Source organism: Branchiostoma belcheri, unplaced genomic scaffold, assembly GCF_001625305.1.
Source record: "Branchiostoma belcheri isolate BF01 breed outbred unplaced genomic scaffold, Haploidv18h27 scaffold44, whole genome shotgun sequence".
In the NCBI taxonomy this organism is placed as follows: Eukaryota; Metazoa; Chordata; class Leptocardii; order Amphioxiformes; family Branchiostomatidae; genus Branchiostoma; species Branchiostoma belcheri.
In genome coordinates, this window is record NW_017804065.1 from 1390432 (window position 1) to 1414340 (window position 23909).

General features: G+C 42.3%; 4 protein-coding genes across 6 annotated transcripts; 2 read left to right on the forward strand and 2 right to left on the reverse strand.

Moving 5' to 3' along the window:
- The first annotated feature begins 65 nt into the window (after positions 1–65).
- On the forward strand, positions 66–3842 carry LOC109478583 (kelch-like protein 29). 2 transcript variants are annotated; one of them, XR_002140736.1, is made up of 3 exons: positions 66–194; positions 462–1745; positions 2169–3842. XR_002140736.1 is itself a non-coding variant. In XM_019780244.1 (2 exons), the coding sequence occupies exon 2, from the start codon at positions 2234–2236 to the stop codon at positions 2975–2977; it is 744 nt and encodes a 247-aa protein (XP_019635803.1). In that variant the 5' UTR covers positions 91–194; positions 2169–2233; the 3' UTR covers positions 2978–3842. The 2 variants fall into 2 exon arrangements, 1 of the variants encoding a protein (XP_019635803.1); XM_019780244.1 differs by lacking the exon at positions 462–1745 and having other exon boundaries at positions 91–194.
- Positions 3254–5322, reverse strand: LOC109478584 (U6 snRNA-associated Sm-like protein LSm1). The gene is made up of 4 exons (XM_019780246.1): positions 5159–5322; positions 4751–4819; positions 4409–4524; positions 3254–4287 (listed from the first exon to the last, which is right to left on the reverse strand). The coding sequence occupies exons 1-4, from the start codon at positions 5208–5210 to the stop codon at positions 4117–4119; spliced, it is 408 nt and encodes a 135-aa protein (XP_019635805.1). The 5' UTR covers positions 5211–5322; the 3' UTR covers positions 3254–4116.
- A 197-nt stretch (positions 5323–5519) lies between these two features.
- Positions 5520–11823, forward strand: LOC109478551 (peroxiredoxin-like). 2 transcript variants are annotated; one of them, XM_019780167.1, is made up of 7 exons: positions 5520–5577; positions 5709–5772; positions 6211–6352; positions 7004–7139; positions 7368–7471; positions 7731–7896; positions 8079–11823. In XM_019780167.1, exons 1-7 carry the CDS (start codon positions 5542–5544, stop codon positions 8127–8129), a joined length of 699 nt encoding a protein of 232 aa, XP_019635726.1. In that variant the 5' UTR covers positions 5520–5541; the 3' UTR covers positions 8130–11823. The 2 variants fall into 2 exon arrangements, with proteins under 2 accessions (XP_019635726.1, XP_019635725.1); XM_019780166.1 differs by lacking the exon at positions 6211–6352 and adding an exon at positions 6500–6644 and having other exon boundaries at positions 8079–8477.
- On the reverse strand, positions 11743–23230 carry LOC109478550 (adenosine receptor A2b-like). The gene is made up of 2 exons (XM_019780165.1): positions 20770–23230; positions 11743–11838 (listed from the first exon to the last, which is right to left on the reverse strand). The coding sequence occupies exon 1, from the start codon at positions 22324–22326 to the stop codon at positions 20776–20778; it is 1551 nt and encodes a 516-aa protein (XP_019635724.1). The 5' UTR covers positions 22327–23230; the 3' UTR covers positions 11743–11838; positions 20770–20775.
- Between the last annotated feature and the right edge of the window lie 679 nt (positions 23231–23909).

Below are 23909 nucleotides of genomic sequence, written 5' to 3' on the forward strand. Positions count from 1 at the left end.
TAGTTTTTGCTCTATTTAGTTTTTGAAAAGTCAATTACAGCATTCAACAGTACCCCCTACATTGAAAAAGAAGTAGTATAGCCTAACGTTGAATGGAGGAGGTAAAGGAGGCTGCACGTGCACCAAAGCTCATAAAGTTTCTGTAGACTTTCCGACTTTCCACGGGACCATCGGAGGATTTAACGTTATAACATGTAGGTTGAGATTATCGATATTAGCAGATTTTGTGTGTGTGTGAGCTGCATTTGATATAGCGTAGCTTTTAAAATTTTATTTATTATCTTTGAATCCTGTTTGATATGGATGACACAGGAGAGTGAAGTAGTAACCAGCAGATGTTTACGATATACAAGATCTAGAGACGTTACCTCTCAAACCCTGGCCTGTTTCTCCTATCTTGACGTTCTAAGCTTTGGATACAACATACTTTCTTTATACAAGATATACTTTTTCCCCCACAGACGTTGACAGCTCCAGTCATGTCTGGTGAGAGGAGGTGCACGTTTTGTGCCCGAGACTGTCAGAAAGGAGGGAAAGTGTGTGAGTTCTGCAGCAAGGCCTCCTTCCGATTCAGAAGGCTCCCAGGAGAGCTAAACGACCATGGCACAACCACCACCTACATGGTTAAAGACTGGACACGGGACCAGCAGCTGCTTACAGGGCTGAACCAACTGCGGGAAGCAGCTGAATTTACCGACATCACTCTCATCTGTGCAGAGGGAAAGACATTAGTTTGCCATAAAGTCGTGCTGGCCACCAACCCTTATTTCCAAACTATGTTCTCCACTGATATGAGAGAAAGCAAAGAGAATAAAGTCACATTTGAAAATATCGAGGTGGACGTCATGGCAGAGCTCGTGTCATTCCTGTACACAGGAGAGATGACCTTAACCTTGCAGAATGCCAGCAGTCTGCTGGAGGCTGCCTGCATGCTGCAGTTTGAGCGTGTGCAGGAGATCTGCTGTGAATATCTCGGCCACCACATCTGTGTCACCAACTGTCTGGAGATCTGGGGTGTAGCGGACATGCTGGGGTGTGGGGAGCTAGCGAGGAAGGCAGAAGCTGTGGCAGTCCGCAGCTTTAGGGAGCTGTCCGCAGGAAACGCTCTCCTGTCCCTTAGTGATGTGCACATGGGTCGGTACATGTCGTCCAGTCTTCTCCATGCCACCCCTGTGGAAGTGCTGAACATGGTGGTGAGATGGTACACGCATGACAGAGACAGGGGGAGACATGTGCTGCCTGACTTGCTCTCACAACTGGATCTCACCACACCTGAGACACTTCAGCCTCATGATCTGGGACAGCAGCAGGACTGGCAAGAAAACATTGACAAACACATGGAACAGTTGGTGACCTTACATGGCCTTTCTGAGGCGGAGGCGTCAGTTGTCAAGGAAGTCTGTCCAGACCAAGTTCCCACCCTACAACTGAACCATCCCCATGTAAGACCAATGAGTTTGAACCAGCTCCTTGTACCACAGAGGAGAATGACCCATGGACATTGTTATTTGGTATGTCCTTGTATGATTCCTCTTCATGTAGTGCAGAGGAAAATAAAGCATCCCCATGTATGGCAGAGGAGTGTGCAGTTCTTGTAGCAGGAGAGAAACAGATGAATCCCAACAGTCGCTGGGCCACAGAGTTCGGGAGTGATAGAAGAAACTTTGTAACTGACATTGGTTTATTCTGCCCCAAGTTGGGTGTTGACTTTCTGGGCTCCCCTGCAGTTGATCTGCCTGATACAGGTAACAAGGATCTTGTCACAACTCAGTCGTTATGTTTGGGGTTTGTGTGTTTGCTATTTTAACTTAAAGAAGTGACCACTGTGTATTGAAATAGTAAGTCTATGTACTGTACATGTAATTAGTAACTGAACTGAATGTTAAGTCTAATGGTGCTTGACATTAGCAGGATAGTTTTAATACATCAGGGATATTTCTAAATTTACCATGGTGCAAAATGAGAATTTTGTGACTCAAGTGAATTACTTGTATTTACACATCTTAACGAAGGTTAGCTGGTAGCGGCTGACCCATCAAAAGTACAGACGTTATAATCGCACCGAGAATAATGTATGAGCACAGAGCAATACAAACTAGATGTCTAATTGACTTTTTATTACATGTTCAACCAGATTTGCTAACATTGATAACTGTTCATCATTCCAGGCCTAAGTGGTTGCAGCGTTGCTGTATGGGAAGACAAGTTGTTCGTGACTGGCGGTGTGGGAGACATGGGTGTTCGTGGCATCCTCTGGTGTTTTAACCTGACCTCACAGACATGGGAGTTCCAGGACACGATGTGTGAACAGCGCTCCTACCACGGCTCAGCGGTCATCAGCAACATCCTGTACTTATTTGGTGGGCGCTCCTTCTCGTCTGGCACGACCACGGACGGAATGGAGGCCTGGGACCTGGTGACCATGGAGCCCCTGAGTACACCACGAGCCCTGGAGAGCTTCTGCCTGGCAGCCTCGTGTGTGTGTCAGGGTAAGATTTATGTGTTTGGAGGGGAGGAATATTGGAGAGAGGAGCCCCTGCCGTGGATCCAGTGTTACGACCCACAGAGCAACACATGGACTAAGACGGAGTCTCTCATGGTGGCCAATAAGGGATCGGCTGCTGCCGCTCTGGGAGACAGGATATTAGTGGTGGGCGGTGAGCTGTGGTCTGGTGTGTTGGAATATTCACCACACAGCGGGCAGATCAGCACACTGCCAGGACTGCGCTATCCCCGGGCCTTCCACGGTGTGGCAGTGCTGAGCGGCAGGGTGTATGTATTTGGTGGGAAGGACGTCGCTAACAATGACGAGACCAAACTGTATGAACTGCCATCGGAGTGGTATGATACTGAGTCAGAGACGTGGGTCTGGTTGGATAGTTTACATGACGATAATCTGATTCAGAAGTGCTACTGGGAGAAAGTGTTTGGCTTTGGCTGTGCAGTCTTTCCAGCTATACAATATTCTTTTGATTGAGGATTACAAAAAGGCTTTCCTGGAAGTTAGCCTCTATTTTGAGACAGTAAACTCTTGTAATATTTCTTTAGTTGTGTAATACTTGTTAGTTGCTGCCCCTTCTGGTAGTTGATGGTAACTGGTAACTATGAAAATGGCAAGAGGAAAAACAAATGTATGCATAATGGATGTCCTTTCTTACGTGTATGTATAGACCTTGCACATTGTATATTCGATCTAATTTGACTTAACGTTAGGTATAGTTGGTAGGAAAATACAGTGACACTGGAAACCAAATTTATGCTTGATCTTAGCTTTTATTTACTTGCAATAAAGACTTGATGGTGGAAAAAGTTTTCAGTGTTATTCTTGTACTCCAGGAAGACTACTGCTAGTAACTGCCTTGATGTTCTACATTGACATCTGGCAATAGTGATGATGATAGTAACCAATAAAGTAACTGATATTCAATGATTTCTTTTTTGTTGGCAACTTTACTAATTTGAATGGACATAAAACAGAAAATGAATACATGAAAAGATGACTTTACAAGCTTGCTTTTCTATAGTGGAAACCTATAGTGAACACTTTTTTTCAAAGCAGCAATGAGTGTTTCCAAAAATACTTTGAGCAGCTACATAATAGCCAATAAACTATGTCTACTCAAAATAACAAATATAAGTTACTCTGCATTGCCTTTTGATATTGACAATTTCCCAACAACTCAAAAAATACGGTGTTCGGTTAACAAATCCCAAATAAACCACGTTTAGTTGATACAAAAAAGAAAAAGGATGTTTTGTCTTCCATCGTAATCCATGGTGACAAATGGAGCTCCTGTATGCTACAGTTGTATATCCCAGTGGAGCCCACCCTAAGAAACGTGCTATACTGTCCCTTTACATCTGTGGTGGTACTAAGTAATAATGTACTCTTCTGGTTATTTTTGTCCAAAGAATTCCAAACCAAAACTAACAAAATGATAACAAAAATAAGGACACGTTTGTTTCATTAGCATCCATAGCCTTGGAAAGTTCAGGTCCCCTTCCAAATGGAAGGAACTGTTAAGAAGCAGACATATAAGCCAGGACCCCAGGCTATAGCAGCTATGGTGATGTCCAGAACTCCTGCATGCCTGAGCATTGAGGCTATGGTGGTGTCTAGAACTCCTCCTGCATGCCTGAGGGTTGAGGCTGCAGTCCTCGCTCCCTCATGGCCTTGACCTTCGCCTTCTCCTCCTCTTGCTTGGCCAGCTGCTCTGTCCGCTGAGCTTCCAGAATCTCATCGATGGAAACCTGCTGAAGTGGCAGTTTGTTCTCATTGTCCACATCCTGGGGAGGAAGAACAGCACATGCATGGATCCACTGAGGACACTTCAGTACAACAAAAAGCCAATGTTGGGGTGTCCTTTGCATTATAAAGCTCAATATACACTGTAGTTTGTGTACTTACTATCTCCCCCAGCAAGACGACATTCTCTCCTCGCACCACAAAGATTCCCCGTGGAATGTCTCCGTACTGCTTCCCAACATGGATACGTTCTATTGTCTTGTGCAACACCAGGTTTGCTGTGTTCAGAACAAGAAACGGATTAGGTCCCGTGTCTGTAGAGAGCCACATCTTTAACTTAAGTTTAAGAACAAATCACACTTTTCAGTAAGTGTAGGGGTCCTTCCCAGTGTGAGAGGATCAAACCTATCAGTTTCGTCTAATGTACCTTGTACTTCAGATGCAATACTGGTGATATTCATCTTAAGGCTCACAATGTATTTTGAACACAGGTCATATGCTTACCAAACTGGTCTATACTCCGTAGGTAGCCGATGAGAGTTCGTCCATCCCTGAGCACAACCAACAGTTTCTCTGCAAGAAAATCACTTGTGAAATTATGTTGGACAAGAGTAATGAGTTCCTACTTCCTCACATTCCCTTTATTCAAGGCATCTAACTTACTACATTATGCAGAATTAACGTATTATCATAAAAATATTATCATAACACTATTTCTGTTAAAAATTGCATCTCTAGCCTACTGTTAATGACCACAACTCAATCGCAGATATTAGTACCATACATGCTATGTATGTTCTGTATAGAATATTAGATAACCACTGTGGTAGGCTTGGGGAGGGGGGCATCTCAACTCTGGATACCAAAACTCGTGTTTCTCTCTATTCAACGATAATGCTGCTTTAAACTTACTATCAATTTCTTCTATGAGGCTGGCTGTCCCAGGCATGTAGTTCATCGTCATGGTTACTGAAGTATGTACTTCTGGGCACAGACACAAGAAGTGGTTTTCTCGACTCTATCTATCCCTTGTCCTGGGCCATGCTTTTTGACCTTAAGAACATTCCATTATATTGGTAGGGACTAAATAATCGACTACCATACAGACACAATAAAACTGATGCCCTTTATGTACCTTTCGACATCTTTGCCTATACGATATAATGTTATTGTAGTAACGGTTGTTGTTGTGTTAATGTTTTATACTCCGTAATAACCTTTTCAAAATTGAAATAAACATCCCAACTCCCCCCAAACATAGTGCATTGTTCCACGTTGATCCAGACATCTCCATCATGGCGTCTCTCCTGCGGTTAGGATTTCGGCGAGGGGTGAGAAAGTCAAACGATTTCTCTGTTTCATTGAGACACATCAGGTCTAAAATTGTATCCAGCACGAAGTATGGTCTATATGTATTGACATGATACCGAATTTGTAAACTGACACGGTTGTATTTGTGCAGGTCGGGGCTGTGAGTCGGCTGACCTGTGCGGTGCAGGGGTCACATCAACACGCCTTCAGCTCAGGTGATCGTCTAAATTTTATATATTCACAAAATTGTACCTTTTCATAAGCGTAGAACTTATATGGAATATGATGATTGAACAGCATAGTTGTGCATCTTGGTGAATATAAATACATCTTGAGGTCAAGGCTCAGGACAGACCAGAGCTGAGTTCCCCAAGTTGCATACTGCACGTTAGAGCTTCAAGCAGATGGTAGCTGCATCACTACTCTGTGGGCGTGGTGAAGCTTAAATCCTGCTGGTACCAACCAATAAGCCAGGCTGCACAGGTTACGCACTTCAGTAACCTGTTTTATCCCTATTATCACAGTTTGGCGACAAGCAATAAATATGACTGTTATATAATGAAACTTTAAAAAACTTTTTTTTTACGCCATTGCTCCTCCTAAACCCTGCGTTTCTCCTGCATGGCCTCCTATCCCCATTCCCTGGTGTGCAGCCTCCCCCTTACAGGCCCCAGCAGTTACCCAGCCTGCACCAGACTTTACAGGCACGGCAGTAGTAAATGGGGACTTCAAGGATATCAGCCTGGTGGACTTCAAGGATAGATACCTGGTGCTGCTCTTCTACCCCCTGGACTTGTAAGTTTCTGTAGAAAGAAGTGATCTTGTTCACCTGGTAGGAGTGGCTGGATGGAATCAACCAGAATAGTACAGATATGTGTGTTCTGTGTTTGATGTGCCGTGCTAAGTGCTGATGAGTCATGTTCTGTGTGTGTACGTGTCCAGTGCCACCTGTGCCTGTAGCGGCTGCTGTGACCTGCAGGGCCCCAGACTTCAAAGGGACTGCTGTAGTTGGGGATGGGTTTCAAGATATCAGTCTCCATGACTTCAAAGGGAAATATGTGGTCATCTTATTCTATCCACTGGATTTGTAAGTCACAAGTGGATTAAGTACAACTTTAGATGTTTTTCTTTTTGTGGTGATTAACGGCAATTTCTGGATTTTCCAGGGGTGATTTTTTAGTTCTCAAGTTCTCCTCCTTGTATATTGTCTATCCTGTGCTGTTGTTGTTGTTCTTAACACATGCTCTCTCCTTTTGTTGTCAAAAATATGGCAAATGTTTCCAGGTTTTTAGGTATCTTGTGTAATGTTATCATGGTTCTTGTAGAGGTTTATAATATAATGTTATAATCTATAGTGCTAGTGGGAATATCTGATCCCATAGCTGAATTAGATTGTAATAAGGTTTTACTACTGAAAGTTTGATAATTCTGTTTGCTCAATGCCAGCACCTTTGTGTGTCCGACTGAGATCATTGCGTTCAGTGAGAAGGCTGAGGAGTTCCAGAAGCTGAAGGCAGAGGTGGTGGGCGTGTCTACTGACTCTCACTTCAGTCATCTGGCATGGATCAACACACCCAGGAAGGTACACTGGACTCCTCATTACACATAGCATAGGTCCTGTAATTACTGACCTTACTAATGTACATGTACCTCTGAATTTAGACTTAAGGAGTTTGAATCCCAGCTGTTATCACTCACCTAATGTACATGTTCCTGATAACATGGAGGTATAAAAAAATATACCTCCATGCTGATAAGAAGCATGTATTGTGTGTTGTTTATTAGCATTTAATCATTTTCCATTTCCCAGCAAGGTGGCCTGGGGGAGCTGAAGATAGCACTGCTGTCAGACTTCAACAAGAAGATCGCACGAGACTACGGAGTGCTGCTGGAGGACGCTGGGATTGCTCTCAGGTAAGATGCCCAGCTTGGTATAAAATGATATGGAATTTGAAATTAAGTTTAAGATTAAACCCTGTTTAAAGATGTATTTGTCTCTTTGTACAACATGATTACATCCAGCACCATGAGAGCATGTGTGATTACATTAGAGTCTAATTTAGACAAGGAATATAACTATTAATAACAATATTCATATTTTCATTCAATCTGCTTCAGCATGTATGTGCCAAGTTTATATTGTATCCTGAAGAAGATTCCCTCCTCTCCACAGAGGCCTGTTCATTATTGATCCCCGGGGGATCATCAAACACATGAGTGTGAACGACCTCCCCGTCGGGCGCTCGGTGGAGGAAACCATCCGGCTGATCCAGGCCTTCCAGTTTGTGGAGAAGCACGGGGAGGTGTGTCCTGCAGGCTGGCAGCCGGGCGCCGACACGGTAAGAACTACATGTAACACTACCATTCACATACACGCATCATGTGTGCCCTGAATCAGTAACAAATAGTCATTTTTGTCCTTACTTCATATTTTTGTGGACCTGTATAATGGTATAATGATGATTTGCATGCATCAAAATGAATTCTTGCAAAGCACTAATTTTCTCATTCTCCCTCACAGATCAAGCCAGATCCAAAGGGATCGAAGAAGTATTTTGACAAGGCAAGCTAGATGGTCACAAGGAGCAGTGTCAGCAGGTAGATGAAAAACAGTCATCTCACCTCCAAACAAGTAGTTCATAAAGTTTAAAGGGACAGCACATAAACAATCATCACTTGTGACTAACATTAGACATACACTTTTGCAAACATTAACAATCTAGGAGGAATATTACCAGAATATTACTATGTGTAAACAAAATGTAAGTTTATATGAACCCTGGATTACTCTAGAGAAGGACTACTCTCTGCCACTTCTGTGTTGCGTGTGTATCAAACTGGACTTCAAATGTGTGCTTCTGTACATGTATTATTGAATGATGCAGCCAGGTTGATATTATTTTGCTGCATCCATTATCATGAACCTAATGTAAGATCTATCTGAGCTCTTTTATTGCCACATGCTGAAACTTCGTATGAACTTCATGGCTGGGATTTGTGTGTTATGTTGGATAGCACAGAAAGCAATATACAGTGTTTAATCAAACTCATATGTGCTCTACTTTGTGTATTGATTGCTAAGTTTTATTGCTTCAGTATCAAACTACAGTCAAACCTGTACTGGTGTCTAGATCACTGTAAGGTTGTACTGCCAGAACCTGTAGCTGGCATCTTCAACATCTACTAGATTACTCATCAACCTCCTCCCTGCCATGAGGTGTTTCATTCATCAAACTTGTCTGGCTACAGCATAAATCAACAAAGAGAAGGGTAATCCTGGCACATTTGTATGATCTGACAAGGGAAGGCTTTGTGCCATAAAATACAAGAAAAACAAAGCCTCAAGTACAGTTGGAGACATTTATTGATATACAAGACATTGACAATACATGTATCAGCATAGAAACACAACAACAACAATTCTTACTTAGAACTACCTGAACACAAACATTGCACCCAAAGTGAATACTTTCCACTACACAACAAATTTCTCCATAATTAACATACCTATAAAGTAAGCTTAACCATATTTCTTTACATAAAACAAAGTAATAAACTGTGGCACAGTTGCATTGCACCTTAAGCTATCTGATAAACATTGTGCTTTTATAGCTCAGCTCTCGTTGTGTTGAAATGAAACAGGAACACATACTGAGTACACAGAACTGTGACTGTCGTAAACCAGTTTGTAAATGTGTGTGATAACATACACATGATATGGCCTGACTGTTGCTGTACCATGTTTTGTAATACTAATAGCCATGATTCTGGCATGGTGCAAAATCATTTTTTGTTGCCGGTTCCACAAAGCCTTGAGTACTGTACAAAGCAAGAGTCACTTCCAGTGCTGAGATAAGATTGGGTGTTGTCCTGTAGATACCACAGTATAACGCTTCAATGACTGACTCAATGACTGAATATTCTTAAATACTAATGCTACCCAAATGGCACAGTTATACAGGACTAGAATGTAATTCAATTTCTGCATATTCAATAGCTACTTCTGAGAGGTCCTCAAATGTAATTACAGCAAAGCAGTCTATCCAACTTTGGTAATAATTCATGTAATGGGCTTTCTTATCAGCTGATTTTGTCTTTGGCACTCAAGGACTACTGATGACGGCGTGCATGATGCTTTATTTGGGCTCTTCACTCTGGACAAGAGGTTCATGTTGTTTCTCATTTGGCTCAAAAGTGAACAATGTCAGTTTTCTTGTAAACATTTGACAACACTAGCATACAATTACCAGTTGCTTACTTTAACACAGAAAATTCTTTTGTAATTTTGGTTATATGTTACTTTTTGATATTTGACAATTTCACCATGCTTTTGTACAAATCACAATTTTGCAATATGACAGATCCTCTGTGACTTCAAAACAAGTACAGATTTGTCAAACACCAATACAAAATACATACATAGTGCACATCAGTATGGAATGTCCGAGTCACACAAAGTGTATGAACTTTCTTGATACGTGATATGGTAAAAGAGGTTTTAAAGGGATGGCTGAGAAATGGTTCACACAATATATACATCATGCAGGGGATCACACAGCTTTCAGCTTAACACTTAATGCACAGCCATGTCTTTACATAAGACAGATTAAGGTCATCATGTCTTCACTTAAACAACACATTGATACAAGTTCATTATGTCTCTCCATGCTGAGGATACTTGAGATGACCTGACCAGCATAGAGCTATCAGACAACTTGACCTGATCAATGTGAATATGTATTTTACACTCTGAAGAACACTTTCACATGCACTTGCCCATTGTACTGAGACAAATATAAAAGTCACTTGGGTTACTGCACATCCCCCATTATACCTGTGTTACTACAGGTACTTCTTTTATCAGTATACAACACCATCAGCCAAGGCCCTGTGTCAGTGTACATGTAAGTTACAGTCCCATGTACATTTGGCAGAAGGTGTTTTAAATACTGCAACAGTGAACCCAAATCAGTACACTAGTTCAATATCCTGCTTCCATGCAGGGACATCCAAACTGAATATTCACATGCAGCAGCTTTGTACATACTATCATTCCATAAATGATCAACTGAATCAATAAGTAAATAACAGCACTTTGCCATGTATTGACTGTATATTGGGAAGGTTTTTATAGACTGTAGCAGCATGGTTTTGTCTTATACATTAAAATAAGTTGAAAACAATGGTTCTAAACCTCTTTGCAATGGAGACAAATGGCAAAAAAATAATGTTTGAACATGTGGTTGTGTACTTTGTTGCATACTCTGTGGTATGGAGTAAACTCTGACATTTCATACATAATGTCCTCATGATGGTTCAGGACAGATGCTGGTGGCAATGATTTCATGTGGGAATGCTAAAAGATTACTCTGACATTTCCTGATGTTTAAATGCTTCATCCAAAATGCCAAGGTCACTTCATTATTCTCTGCCATTGAATCACTCGGCCCTGGCTAGAGTCTTATCCGTACCAAATGTGTTTGAGGACTGATCCATTCCTAATTACGATTGATTTCGTAAGGATGACGAATTCTAATCAGGATTGACAAAATTCTTATCATTTGTAACCATAGTGCTAGGAAAAATCCTTGCCATAATGATGGCAATACTTCCTGAAATTTGCTGCCTATCCTGTATTTTTACCATGTAAAACATTTTGATGCAGAAACCATGAGGTACTTTGATATTTACAAACAGCCTTCCCACCCAATGGATAGTTCCTTCCCTGTAGACTATTTCCTGTGCAGTTTACTATTTTAGTTCCTTTCTTCTTTCTGTATAAACCATATAAGGAGTCATCTCCTGTTCTGTCAATAGTATTTGTGGTTTTGCTTTAATGTTGAAAGGGAGAGGAAATCAGGACATCAGAGAAAAAGACAGCCAACATTTTTCTTTCATGGGACCAAAGCCTCCTTTAACAAGGTTTTGCTTTTTTACAAAAGTCTGAAAATGTGTATTGTGATATCATCAAGACATCTAACTTGTGTTCACTATCCTTTATCTAACTCATCTATAAGTTTAGCATCAGATTGTCTCAGTTGATTTCTAGGCACTAAACATGACATTTTACAACATCTTTTCCTACTCCAGTAGGTCACTTCTGAGGTACCATACTATTATATACATGCATGATATGCCTTAGTGCTCTGTGCAGATTTGCATGTTATGCTGCAGTAGGCTGCAGCCTTGCCTTCCCAGCAGAGGTGTACAGTGTGTCCCAGCAGAGAGGAGTACATGTAGATGTCCTGTCTGTGCTGAGCACTCTGTCGTCCTTCCAAACCTGCAGAATGCACAGATCAAACCATGAAACATCAGTTCTACTCAAATCACAGAACAAATATCATATAGTCACTCACTCAGCTCCACATGCTCCTCGAGGGGGGGGGGCTGTAGAAGCTGTCTATATGGTCCTCCATATGCAGACACACGAGATATATATATATTAGTCACACAAGAGATCTTGTATGTTGTAAACAATGGTATTTTTGTTTTGTGTTTTTTGAAGTTTTGTGACTTACATCGTTGTTGTAAAAGTAAACTTTGTTAAACAAAAATATTGTTGTACACAATGAAATTAGACATTTTCCTGCTGCAACAATTGTGCCTTTTCATCCTCAATTCATCCCCTGAAAGTCTGTTACTATGCTGTGTACATATAGTTGAGGCAAGGAAATGCCAATGTTTTCAAAAGAATATAAAATTACCAACAGGGTGATATAACATTATTGTAAGTACAAGTACAATGGATAGTTGCACTCTAACAACAGTACACATCATTTCTGGAGGATGGTCCTGTCCTTAGTGCTGAACTACCAGCAGCTCAACTGAGCAAGTGTCAGAAACAAGTTACATCATCCTTACACCTAACCACTCTGCCACCCTTACAATGCTTCCCTTCTGACAGTTGGTCCTGTCCCTGGTGCTGAACTACCAGCATTCATTAAAACCTGTTTCAAGTTTCACATTCAATGCTCTGCTGTTAGATGCAAATGTGAGAATACATGTCTATTAATAATTGCATTTCAATAGTTTGTTTATAATATTTGAAAAACAAACAGTGACTCTCTCTTTTCAATACATGTACTTATATATAAAATAGAATATATCACTCCTGGATATGAGAGGATAGATAAATGAAGAGAAGACTGTGTTACACAAGCTGTCGGCCGGAGGTTAACGAGGGGACGGCAACCTTCGGGCAGTGGCCGCCAGGAGTGCGGTTTAGTCATGTACATTTTTATGAAATTAGTTGTTCTTAGATAATAATATAAATACATAATTGACTTATAGTCTACAGGAGTGAGACCTATATGATACACAAGCTAATCTAGCCTAGCATACGTCAACGTTGCCTTGCCTACAATGTACGTATCTGACACGTGTTTGAAGCAAAAAGGCTTGTCACGCAGTATTACATGTTTAGCTTTTTGATGTCAGTTCCTGTAGTTGGAGAGTAATTTGATCAGACCAGCTTCAGGCGAGTGCCAGATTCCATCTGCATTTCAAAGCCTGCGTTTTATCCCCTCAGCCTGTGCCTTTAGAAGTCACGTTTCTTTCATCTCCATACTCCAACCCATACTGACAGGGCTTTGGGATGGGCTGGCACAGCACTTACTGTGGCAATTCATATTTCCTCTGCACATTGAACCAGACACCCCAGTCATGTGTGGTCACAGTAAGATTGCATGGGGATATCACTCTTAATATTGCAGGCTTTTAAAGCTCCAAATTACTCCTGATACATGTTTGATGGTTAATACCTTCATCAAAGCTGGTGGAAGCCGTATTGAGGTTTTTGAAGTGATAATGTAATACTGGAATTAGTTTAAAGTTTGTTCGCAGTCAAAGTCCCTTCAAAAAGAAAGAAAGTGATTTTGTAGGTGTTACAATTGCTTGACATCTATTTCATTTCTATTGTAATGTTACTGAGTTGGTGGTGTGTCTAGGCAGTGGTAATGACTTTACCACTCAAAAAATATTCCAACTCTATATTCCAACAGCCTGTTGCTTCTGATTTAACATAATATACTCACAGTGACGCAAGGAAGAAATGTCAACGGCGGCATATAAAAGCTGAATTAACAAACCTTGCTCTTTTGTGGTCTAGAGTAACCATTGAAACTCAAAGTTCAATATATCAACCCTTAGATCCTGGAACATTGTTACATTTTAGCCCTCCAGTGCTAATATACCAAATCCATGGCATGAAAGGGTAGGCATGAGTTGTCTTTTACCTTTTAGTATCAAGAGAGCAGGGTTACAAATGCGAACATGAAAGGTTGAACATATCAAAGACAGGAAGCATTTCACACAGAAGCAAAACCACCTGCTTCCTGAGCTGTGTTAGGGGATGCCTGAGGACTTAGATTACAGGTCCTTCAGACATTCAGCAACTGATGAGCCAACTGTAATCAATTTGTAAGCCAAAGAAATTCTAAGTAAGCCAAAAACAAATGATCTTCCACATGACACTTCAAGTATCATGTGCAAGATCATTCGAATCTTTACATTCTTTCGAATCTTTACAATTCTGTGTAACTGTCAGCCTTATGAGTGGGGGTGGGACTACTGCTCTCTACTGAATACTTTTACTAGCTATAGGATTTGGCCATGAAACACAAGAATGAACTGGTAAATATGTAGCTTGAGATGACATTTTCCCTTTATGACTAGACAACCAGCCCACTCATGGTGTGACAGAAAGACAAAAAGGATTGGCATGTAAAACCTGCAATAGCCTTGAAGAGAGACACCATGTCTGAAACCAACAACAGGAAATACTCAGATAGTGGAAATAATTTTGCTACATTGATCTCGTTATGCCATAAAAGGTACAGAAAATGCTCCTCGTATATTGCCTGTGTCACGCAAAGGTTTGTAAAGATGCAACTAGACTGAGAGAATACAAAGGCAGTCACTAATGCAGAAGCAATGTAGCTGAAAATATGGAGAAAATTCCATGTGGCAGGTTGACTATTATAAAGCAGACTGTGCACACAAAGGATTCAGGTCTCTGAGACAGGTTTGTGAAATTGGGTGGGACCAGAGGATTTGCATCGTCTTTTTTGTGTGTCACGCAGTCACTATGGTGGAAGATAGCACCGTCTTATTTCTGACAATTTGTGTTTAATAGATGCACCTTAGAAATAACCCCAATCTAGGTCACTCACATCCTGAGTATCTAAAAAGCACTTCAGATTATGAATATAATTAACATAAAGGATTTTGATTTATATGTGACAACCATAAGAAGAACAAATTTTGGTGAATGAAATCTTTTTGTAGAATAGACCTGCTGTAGGCATAATCACTGTAGCTGCCCTGAGGACAGAGTTGAGTTGATTAGGAATACTCTATTCTGTCACATTGAAAGGTTGGTTGCCTGCGTTACACATTTCTGCTGTCTAGAATGTTGTTGCTTTGATTGGTTGAACAGCAGGCAGTGTTGATCACCACACCCTGTAGGCAGTGTGGCACGTGCTTTACTCAAAGTGTTTGTCAACGACCAGTTGTTTTTAACATTGTAGTCCACCAATCTTGTCATATTTACCACTTCTACATGTATGTACAGAACTCAGGTTGATTATGCTACATTACAGGTTTTCATTGGTACTGCAATAAAAGTAGAGAATCTGATATGCACCCTACTAACGTTACTTGCTACAGCTCTGGTTAATATTTAAATTGCTTCATTTATGTTTTCTGCTAAAGTGAGTTAGTTATGAAAGATAGAATACACAAAATGCTTGTTAGGGTAAAGGTTTTACTGTTAGTTATTCTGACAGGACCTGCTGGTCCATACTGAAATCAAGGGTAAAAGTGAATCCCTCTGTGACTGTTAGTCCTGCCCACTGGGCTTTACTGGGAGCCATACCATAATGCACTCTCCATCATGATTACCTCCGTAATGGAAATCAAACAAAGGAGAACATGCTGGAGCAGTGCTCAGGGCACAGATGTGTCCCTAACAGCCATGCTCTGCACACTCAGGCATGCGAAACATTCATATGGATTCTGTCAAATACATTTATCTCTTGTCAGAAAATTCAGACAAATTTTACTTACAACATGCAAATTGGTATGAAAATCATGTCAGACATACACATTGGTATGAGAAAAACTGACATACAGTGTATTTTCTAAAAACTAATGATTTGGAACTGTCATTACAGCTTCTTCTCCAAACTTTAGTAATAAAATTTCATAAAATTCGTACAAACTTGGCATGAATGCTAACCATCCCTGATACTACACTGGTATTAGCCTATATGCCACATATATAAATTCAAAATGGCTGGCCATGCCTTTCATCTTTTTAGTGCTATACATGAATTCGTAGATTAAAACTTAGTATTCTTCACCTAGAATGGACAAAAGCTGTGAAAAAATCAGATTCTGAAGATGCTCCTCTTGTCAGGTGCTTCTATTCCCAAACCAAAAATGGGGCAGGGAGTCAAATAACTTCTTCTGGTAAAGGAGCTACAGATCATGTTTCCACCCATGTCCTGAAGTTTGATCTGTTGATTGCCATGTTGGCAGGGGGGCAGGAATTTTCTCCCTACCTGATTCTGATGGCATGTCTTTTTCATAAGTTGCACAGATACAAAAAAAAAAATGTGATCCAAACCAATGTCCCCTACACTGAATTGATTCTCAGGGAGTAATGCCGTGTACAAATCAGTTTACTACAGATATCATTCTACATCAAAAGTGCTTCATCTGATGGTCTAACCATGCAGATGAGACCAACAGTAACAATAGTGGGTCATTAATGATGACGCAAACCATGATGACATGCTATTATGCCAGCAGCTTGACTGACAGGTTTGAATACTGTCATTTGAAGCTATTTTAAGACCAAAACATGGCAAATGCAGAGGTCAGATGGAACATGGAAAAGGTAGATAGGAATGATTCAACCTTATGGTTTGAATATATGAGAGCAGTGCATACTGACAGGTGATGGTAAAAAAAGATTGTCACATGAACATGTAGGACATCTGTATATCACCTGTGAAAACCTGTATGTCACCTATGGAACACCTGTATGTCACCTGTGGGGCCACCTGTATGTCACCTGTGGGGCCACCTGTATGTCATCTGATACATGTATGCTACCTGGTTGGACATATGTATGTCACCTGTATTTTACCTGTTTGTCACCTGTATGTCACTTGTGGAACTACCTGTATCTAGGGCCAATCATGTACACCTGACCTACTTTACCTACCTTATTACACATCATTCTTTCATTCAGACGACATACAATCATTTATGAAGAAAATGTATGCAGACCTATTTTGTGAAGACCCGGCTATGATTATGATCCTTACAAGCAGCAGGCTTGTCACACATGCTGCAAAACTGCATGTCATTGTTGACAAACCAAACTGGCCTGTACATCAGGAGAACTGATACCACTGCTGCTATGCAGTCTGGTCAGAAATTGGGAGCATCTGAATTCTTAGGAGCACCAAAGATTTCACAGGTTGTTGTCCACAAACATGCTTTTCTGGGTCAGGAAATGCGTTGAATAGACCTGATGATGGAGCAAAGCTATAAGAATAGATGAGCTTTTTCTACAAAACAATGACATCACCAGACCCCAGGGGATTTCTGGGTAGTCATAACTCATTAGGTCTCACAAAAAAATGCTTAAACGATGGAGTGATTAGCTAGTAATTCAGGTGATTTAAAATGCAGTGTGACCCTAATATTTTTACACTGCAATAGTGGTTGAGCACCGGTACATGTAGGAGTGGTGTCATTTCTGATGAGATTCACTGTACAAATGTCTCATGGGACTACAGATAGAGAACACATTGGTAGGAAACAATAGGAGGGGTGGGTCAGGCTTAAAGGATTGGAGCGCTTAAAGAGACAATGTGCTGTCAGGTGCAGCTTAGATAAAATATTTTTACTATATTTTTTAAGTATGTTTTGGTCATTTCTTCACATGATAAGTTGTATCTACTTGAATATTTATCACCTTGCTTTAAGCAATCTTCACACCGTACAAATGTGTTGCTATGTACTGGTCATCTTTTGCAAATGATAATGACTAAAATAATTTTGTTCTCAAGAATGTTTCCAATTTGAGCACCCAAATCCTACAATAGGCACCTTCAAGGTAGACTAACATTTGGCATAGAGAGGAAGCAACCATGGTCCGATACCCCAGTGTGCCTGTCATGCCTTACTCCCTAAACAATGTTGACCTACTGGAGCAGATCTCTCTGTGGTTGCTTTCCTAATCAGTTTCTAAATGTTTTAACCCCAGAGATACACATACAATTGTACATTGAACTGCTACTTAACACTGGTTACTGCAGCTGGTCCCATTCTCAGTGTCACTGTTCTAGATTAATCTTACCTAGAGCAACATTTTAGAATCCTTGTAATACTCCAGGTGACATGGGTTTTCCTTGGCACATAAGCCAGTTGTAACTCTGTATCTTACCAGGTAATACCTCACTCCTCACAACAATCAAACCATCAGTATATGGATTTTATGTGCCTCTATAAAACGTAAAGGTCAGTTTTCTAGTCCCGCAGGGGATTGCATGTCTGTGAGTAACAGAGGTTCAATACCTGTGCAGTGGTGTGTGGCATATCTGTGAAACACCATTGTATATTTCAGCCCAGTTGGAACTCGCTAATCCGTCAACCTTAGCAACAGGTAACCAGGTCTCCTGTCAAGGTCAGTATCTGCCTGATTGAGCCATGCAGGTAGAGATGTGGTACTTACGTCTAACTTGGTTTACAGCACATGTCCATATTACTGACAATGCCATTTACTTAGTAAACTGAAAGTGTTTGGTCTATTACTTTCTCAAAAGCTACCTAATTCCATTCAAGCATACCAAGTTCTGGAGTGAAGGATTGTGTTAGGTGAACCTGATTATGATAGGCAGAGTCTTCTCCTTACGCTCTAAGGCCACACCGATTTAATTTTATGGATGACATCCGCGCGCGCATTGATTTTCGCCTGATCTCAACAAAAAAAAAATCACGTCTTCTGAGGCTCTGGCCTGGCTTTAGGCCCGGGTAGTCCATGGTGGTAAGTGACAACAGAGTCGGTGGTAACTCTAGTCTAGATCTGGAGGACGGCACCCAGGCTATACCGAAGCTCTACGACTCAAGAACATACATACAGTATCGATTCATAAATTCCGCAAAAAGCCAGCATGTGCCGGCCTGTCGTATACGTCGCTATGTAATGCGCCAAATTCACAATACCGGCTTTGTATTACTGTGGTTTAGTAGCATTTTTATTTTTGGCCGGATTTTTCTTTTTTTCGCCCGCCCGCACTAGTTTGGGGGTCTTCAGAGGATGTCATCCATAAAATTAAATCGGTGTGGCCTAACTGAGGGACATTGTCTTTAGCAACCAGATATCTTGTTTTGGGAAACCAGTGTGTAAAACATAGCATGTCCCATCATGCAGTTTTGCCCAAGGGTTGGTCCATGTTATGTCTAGTTTGCAAAGTGAAAGTTTGTTCAGCTTTCTCATCAACTTACGCCTCAGGAGCCAGAGAGCCATATCCTGAGTGGTACCGACAGGAAGCCAGCCTTACAGGTGGGTTGAGAGGTGATGTCATTACACTAATAAGCTGTCATAGAAATGTTTAACTGTGAACAATAATCAGTTCTCTCAGATACTAACATGATTTATTTTTTGCAAAACAATGGATTAGCTGTAAGACTTTCTCTGCCCTGTGTGTCACGACAATTGAGCTCTAGCTCTAAGCCAATAAGTACTCTCTGATGCCCATGAAGACCAACTTCATAAAGCCCAGCAGACACAATCTGTCTTCTGCCCCAGTCAACAGCTGACAGATTGCAAACAGGCAAGGGCAATTTGTTATTCACTTCTCCTCAGCATTCAAGGGCTGTATCCTACCATGCATAATGCTATATATAATACTAGTATTACCACTTCTATACTTGGGACAATAGCACTCTTCAGTCTGGCTTGGGTACTTAAGTAGTGGGAAACAATTATGGCACTCATTTGTAATACAGGTACATGTGTATGTTTAAAACAAGCAGGTGATCGTGACAAGTGATCTGTTTCATAAAGGTCACAGGTAAATTTTAGAGCAGCTGAAAGCTAAGTATAGCTCTATCACATTGACCATGTACCGAAGGGCACAGGCAAGTTTCAGCTTAACTAAGAGCAAGAGTCGTGTGGAAATGTCATTGTTGCACTGTGAAAGTTTAAATGGACTGAATAAAAATATCATTGGAAAGGGATTTGGCTATTTCCTATGAGGGCATCAAAAATGTTGTTTCTGATGTATGTGGGCATCTCTTCTCTTCACTTAGAATGTCACAGATTTCACCTAAAGGACCAGCACTGTGATAGGTTCAGTGGACCAAATCAATGTTGACACAACATCAGGTGTGTTCAAAACTGTCCTTGGTCGCTTTTCTTGGACACAAGATCTCCCCCAGATTACACGCTAGGCTGGACGGGAACAGTGTGGGCTGGGAAAAGTACCTGTTTTGGTCTTTATGTGGAAAATGCACAAACATGTCTAACAACTATCTGTAACAAGTAGGACTTCAGGCACATCCTGCATAGTCCTTCACTACCTCTTCAATCAATTAACAATAGTCAGGGCTAGGTAGTTATATTTGCTGGTATGCCAAATATACTAGGTAGTTCATGTGGCTTTCTTTAGAGACAATTTTCAAAGTGAAGGTGTGAAAAAATGTAATGCAAACTAACTGAAACATTGTACTGGTGTCTGTTTTCAAATATTGAACCACCTGTTGGATTTGCACCTGTGCCTACTGAGTGCCACACTGTCTGCCACACATAAGCAGGGAGTTTCTGCAATACATGTATATCTAAATTTATGTCATCTCACAGTTTTCCTTCCATTCAGATAAACACTGCAGGGCTATGGGCTATCTTGTCTGAACCAGCTTTTAATTTTGAGGACAATGGATAATGTTTGCTTAACCCTTCAGCTGATAATTTTGGGTTGCTTGCACTGAAACAATCACAATTGATAACGTTATTTGTCTCAAGATTCTTCTCAGTGGTAACAAGAAAACGTCATTCATTGTGAATCTTATCTAAAGCAAACACTTTGAAGAGCTAGTACCATTCATGGTTTCACGAATTAAAGACCTCTGTTTGTGTGGATCTTTGATGTTTGTGATGTGGTGAATGTATGGTCCGTTATCTATGCGGGGCTTACCTGGGGTTATGGTGCTGAAGCTGAGCTCGTGCGGACCACTCGGTTCAGGGAGATGTCAGTCTGCGACAGCGGCCGTAACTTGGGGAAACTTCCCCCCTTCTCCAGGCGGGGCATGGTCAGCCCCTGTCCCGACATAGCCAGCTCCTGTCCTGCCGACTCCCGCTCTCCGTCCGACTCGTCGTCTTGGGACATCTCCGTCCCGCTGTCGTTCCCGCCGCCCTCGTCCACGTCGCACTTCTTACTGCCGCTCAGCAGCAGGTCCGGGGACTTCATGCCGGACTCCAGCGAGCTGAAGTCGGCTGCCTGGATGGACAGTCTCTCCTGGCTGGAGACGTGATAGTGCAGACCCTCACTTGTAGAGAACAACACGGGCACGTTAAAGGTCGGACTGGTCGGCAGTTTCGGTTTGGAATGTCTCAGCTCCTGGTCAAAGGCCACCTGTGTGGTGAGTGTGTTGTCTTTGGCAGAATCTATTATAGAATTGCTTTTCCTGCACAGAACCATGTCTTTAAAGGCTTGTCCCAGCTCCTTTTTCTTACTGAAAGCTACGATTGGCAAGAAAACAGCATGGCTGAACATGAGCCACACTAGTGTGGTGTCCACTTGGTTGGCGTAGTCCATGTCTGCCTGGGAGGCTGTGTACACGTGGATGAGCGCAGTCATGATGTAGGGCGCTCTGAGGACGATGAAGGACACCACTAGCATCCCCGTCAGCTTCGCTATGTCCACCTCGGCCCAGAAGGCCTGATCGTGCGGCAGCACTGCGTCTGTGTACTGGAACTGGTTCATCGCCTTGACGCGGCTCCGCTCAGCCACGATGTACTTCAGGATCACGCAAAAGGCCGTGATGATGAGTAGCAGGGGCAGGAGGAAGCAGAAGATGGACACCACCACGACGTACGCCAGCGAGTCATGGGGCTCTAGCGAACACAGGAACCGGGCATTGTAGTAGACGGAGGCCGGCGTGCCGACCAGGATGCAGAGCGAGAAGGCGAGGCTGTGTGCCCAGGTGTAGCCGAGCACGGCACCTGCACGGGGCGGGGACGCCAGGACGCTGTATTGTAGGGGTTCCCGCACGGCCATCACTCTGTCCAGACACATAGTGCAGATCAGCAGGACCAGCTCGATGTTTATAAACTGCACAAAGAAGGAGTTGAACTGGCAGGGGAGGGTAGTGGTGGTGCTGTTGAGCGGCAGGCCGTCCCCAGCCGTGGTGGACGCCAGCACGAACGGGATGTTCAGCAGACAGTCCGCTAAGTTCGCCGCCGCCAGGTTGATGAGGAAGATGTTGAAGACGACATTCCGGAGCCTCTCGGTACTGGCGATGGTCGCGACCAGCAGACTATTCCCCAGCAGGCCGAGAAGGAGGAAGAGGGCCAGGAAGAGACCCCTTGCCGCCACCGCCCCGTCCACGGCCGCCCTGTCGGTGGTGTTCAGGTCCTGTACAGGGGAGGGCGAGCTGTTGGTCCCCACCAGGTTAGCGGTGGCGGGGGTCAGCGTCGCGACCGAGGTGCTGAGAGCCTCCGTGAGCGCCGTGCTGAATGTAATGTTCGCCATGTCGACCTCGATACGCCAGGTGAAGGCGCAGGGCAGGAGTACCTGACGCACGGGCGGCGCTCCCGGCGTCTCTGCCCGTCCTACCAGCCGTCAGCTGCTCGCTAGCCGAGGAACATCTCAACTCATCTCTGGTTCGGAACGTGGATTTGTTATCTACAAACGTGCCACCCAAGAAACCTGTCACAAACACTAGAGAAATGGCGGCGATAAATATTCCAACCTGCGCTCGGGCCAAAGGTGTCTGTTGACTATGCAAATGAGCCCTCCTGACGTGGTAACCAATCAGGTAGAACACCTGAGCCTCGTCCTAACCTGTCGGCCGACTTCCGCATTTCCGCAACAAACGCAAGGAAATCAACACAAACCCGAGATATCACCCAAGGATTGGTATCTCGTCTGGTCTTCAGATGAACCAGGGTTTGAACAATAATGCTATTGAAATAAAGATGATTCAAATGTGAAACAACACGCACCCTGACATCTCCTTTCGACCCTATCCCAACCCGTTCCCGGGTATTTCCCTGTCATGTGGAAGCTCCATAGATCCTCTGTAAGGCTGAACGTCAAGCTCTTGATAACTGTTTACGCCGTTGACTTTTATGAACTTTCGACTCGACGTAAAATCTCACGATTGCCTAGAGGCTTCCTGACTCACTAGCAAGAGGCTGTATGAGAGAGTGATGCTTTTGGCTAGCTCTGATGACGCAAACTGTTATAGAACTTGATCTTATTCGTACAGAAATGTTGTCTCGATGAAAACCAACATTGTACCGTTGCCATGGAAACTTCGATAAACAAGCCAGACAAGCACACCCACAAAAGGTCACCGCACATTGACCTTCACGGTCTTGATAAAAGCATGGGTTTTCTTGGATCTGTGTGATTACGGAGATTAATGAGAGAATATTAAACACCGAAACGCAGTCTTCACTTGGTTTCGTTTCTATTGTACTTGAAGCATTGTCATTATTTGTTTGTTTGTTTGTTTGTTTGTTTGTTTGTTTGTTTAAAATATTGACAATCCGTACGACCACCATGTAAAAAAGACAGGTTGGTGTATGAGGTGGTGAAAGGTCACAAGAAACAAAACAAAACCACTTCACACACCAATCACTACAGTAACAAGCAAGGTGGGCAACGGGCGGTCTTCATTTCAGTGATGTCAGCCGCCGGGCGAGCCCACCGCACCGCCACGCGTGCATGGGAGATTAGGGTTGTCTCAGCAAAACCATCAGCTTTCTGACCTATTCTTTCTTTGTATGCATTATAAGTATAATATATGCAACCTAAAATCAATTTAAAATTTCGACAAACGGCAACTAGTGGCCTTTTTATTGTAGCAGATGTCAAACACGATGTAGAGCATTAGTTGATCACAGGCATCCGCTTGCTTTCGTGTCCAGTTTGGATAGGAGTCTCATGTTATCAATTTAAGGACATTCTATATAATCTACAAATTTGAAAGTAGAGGACGAAATATACGTTTCATTGACCCTTTAGGGTTGTTTCGCATTCCGGTACAATTGGTAATAGATGTCCTTAGTATGTTTTATGAAAACATTTTGACAAACATGTTAACAACA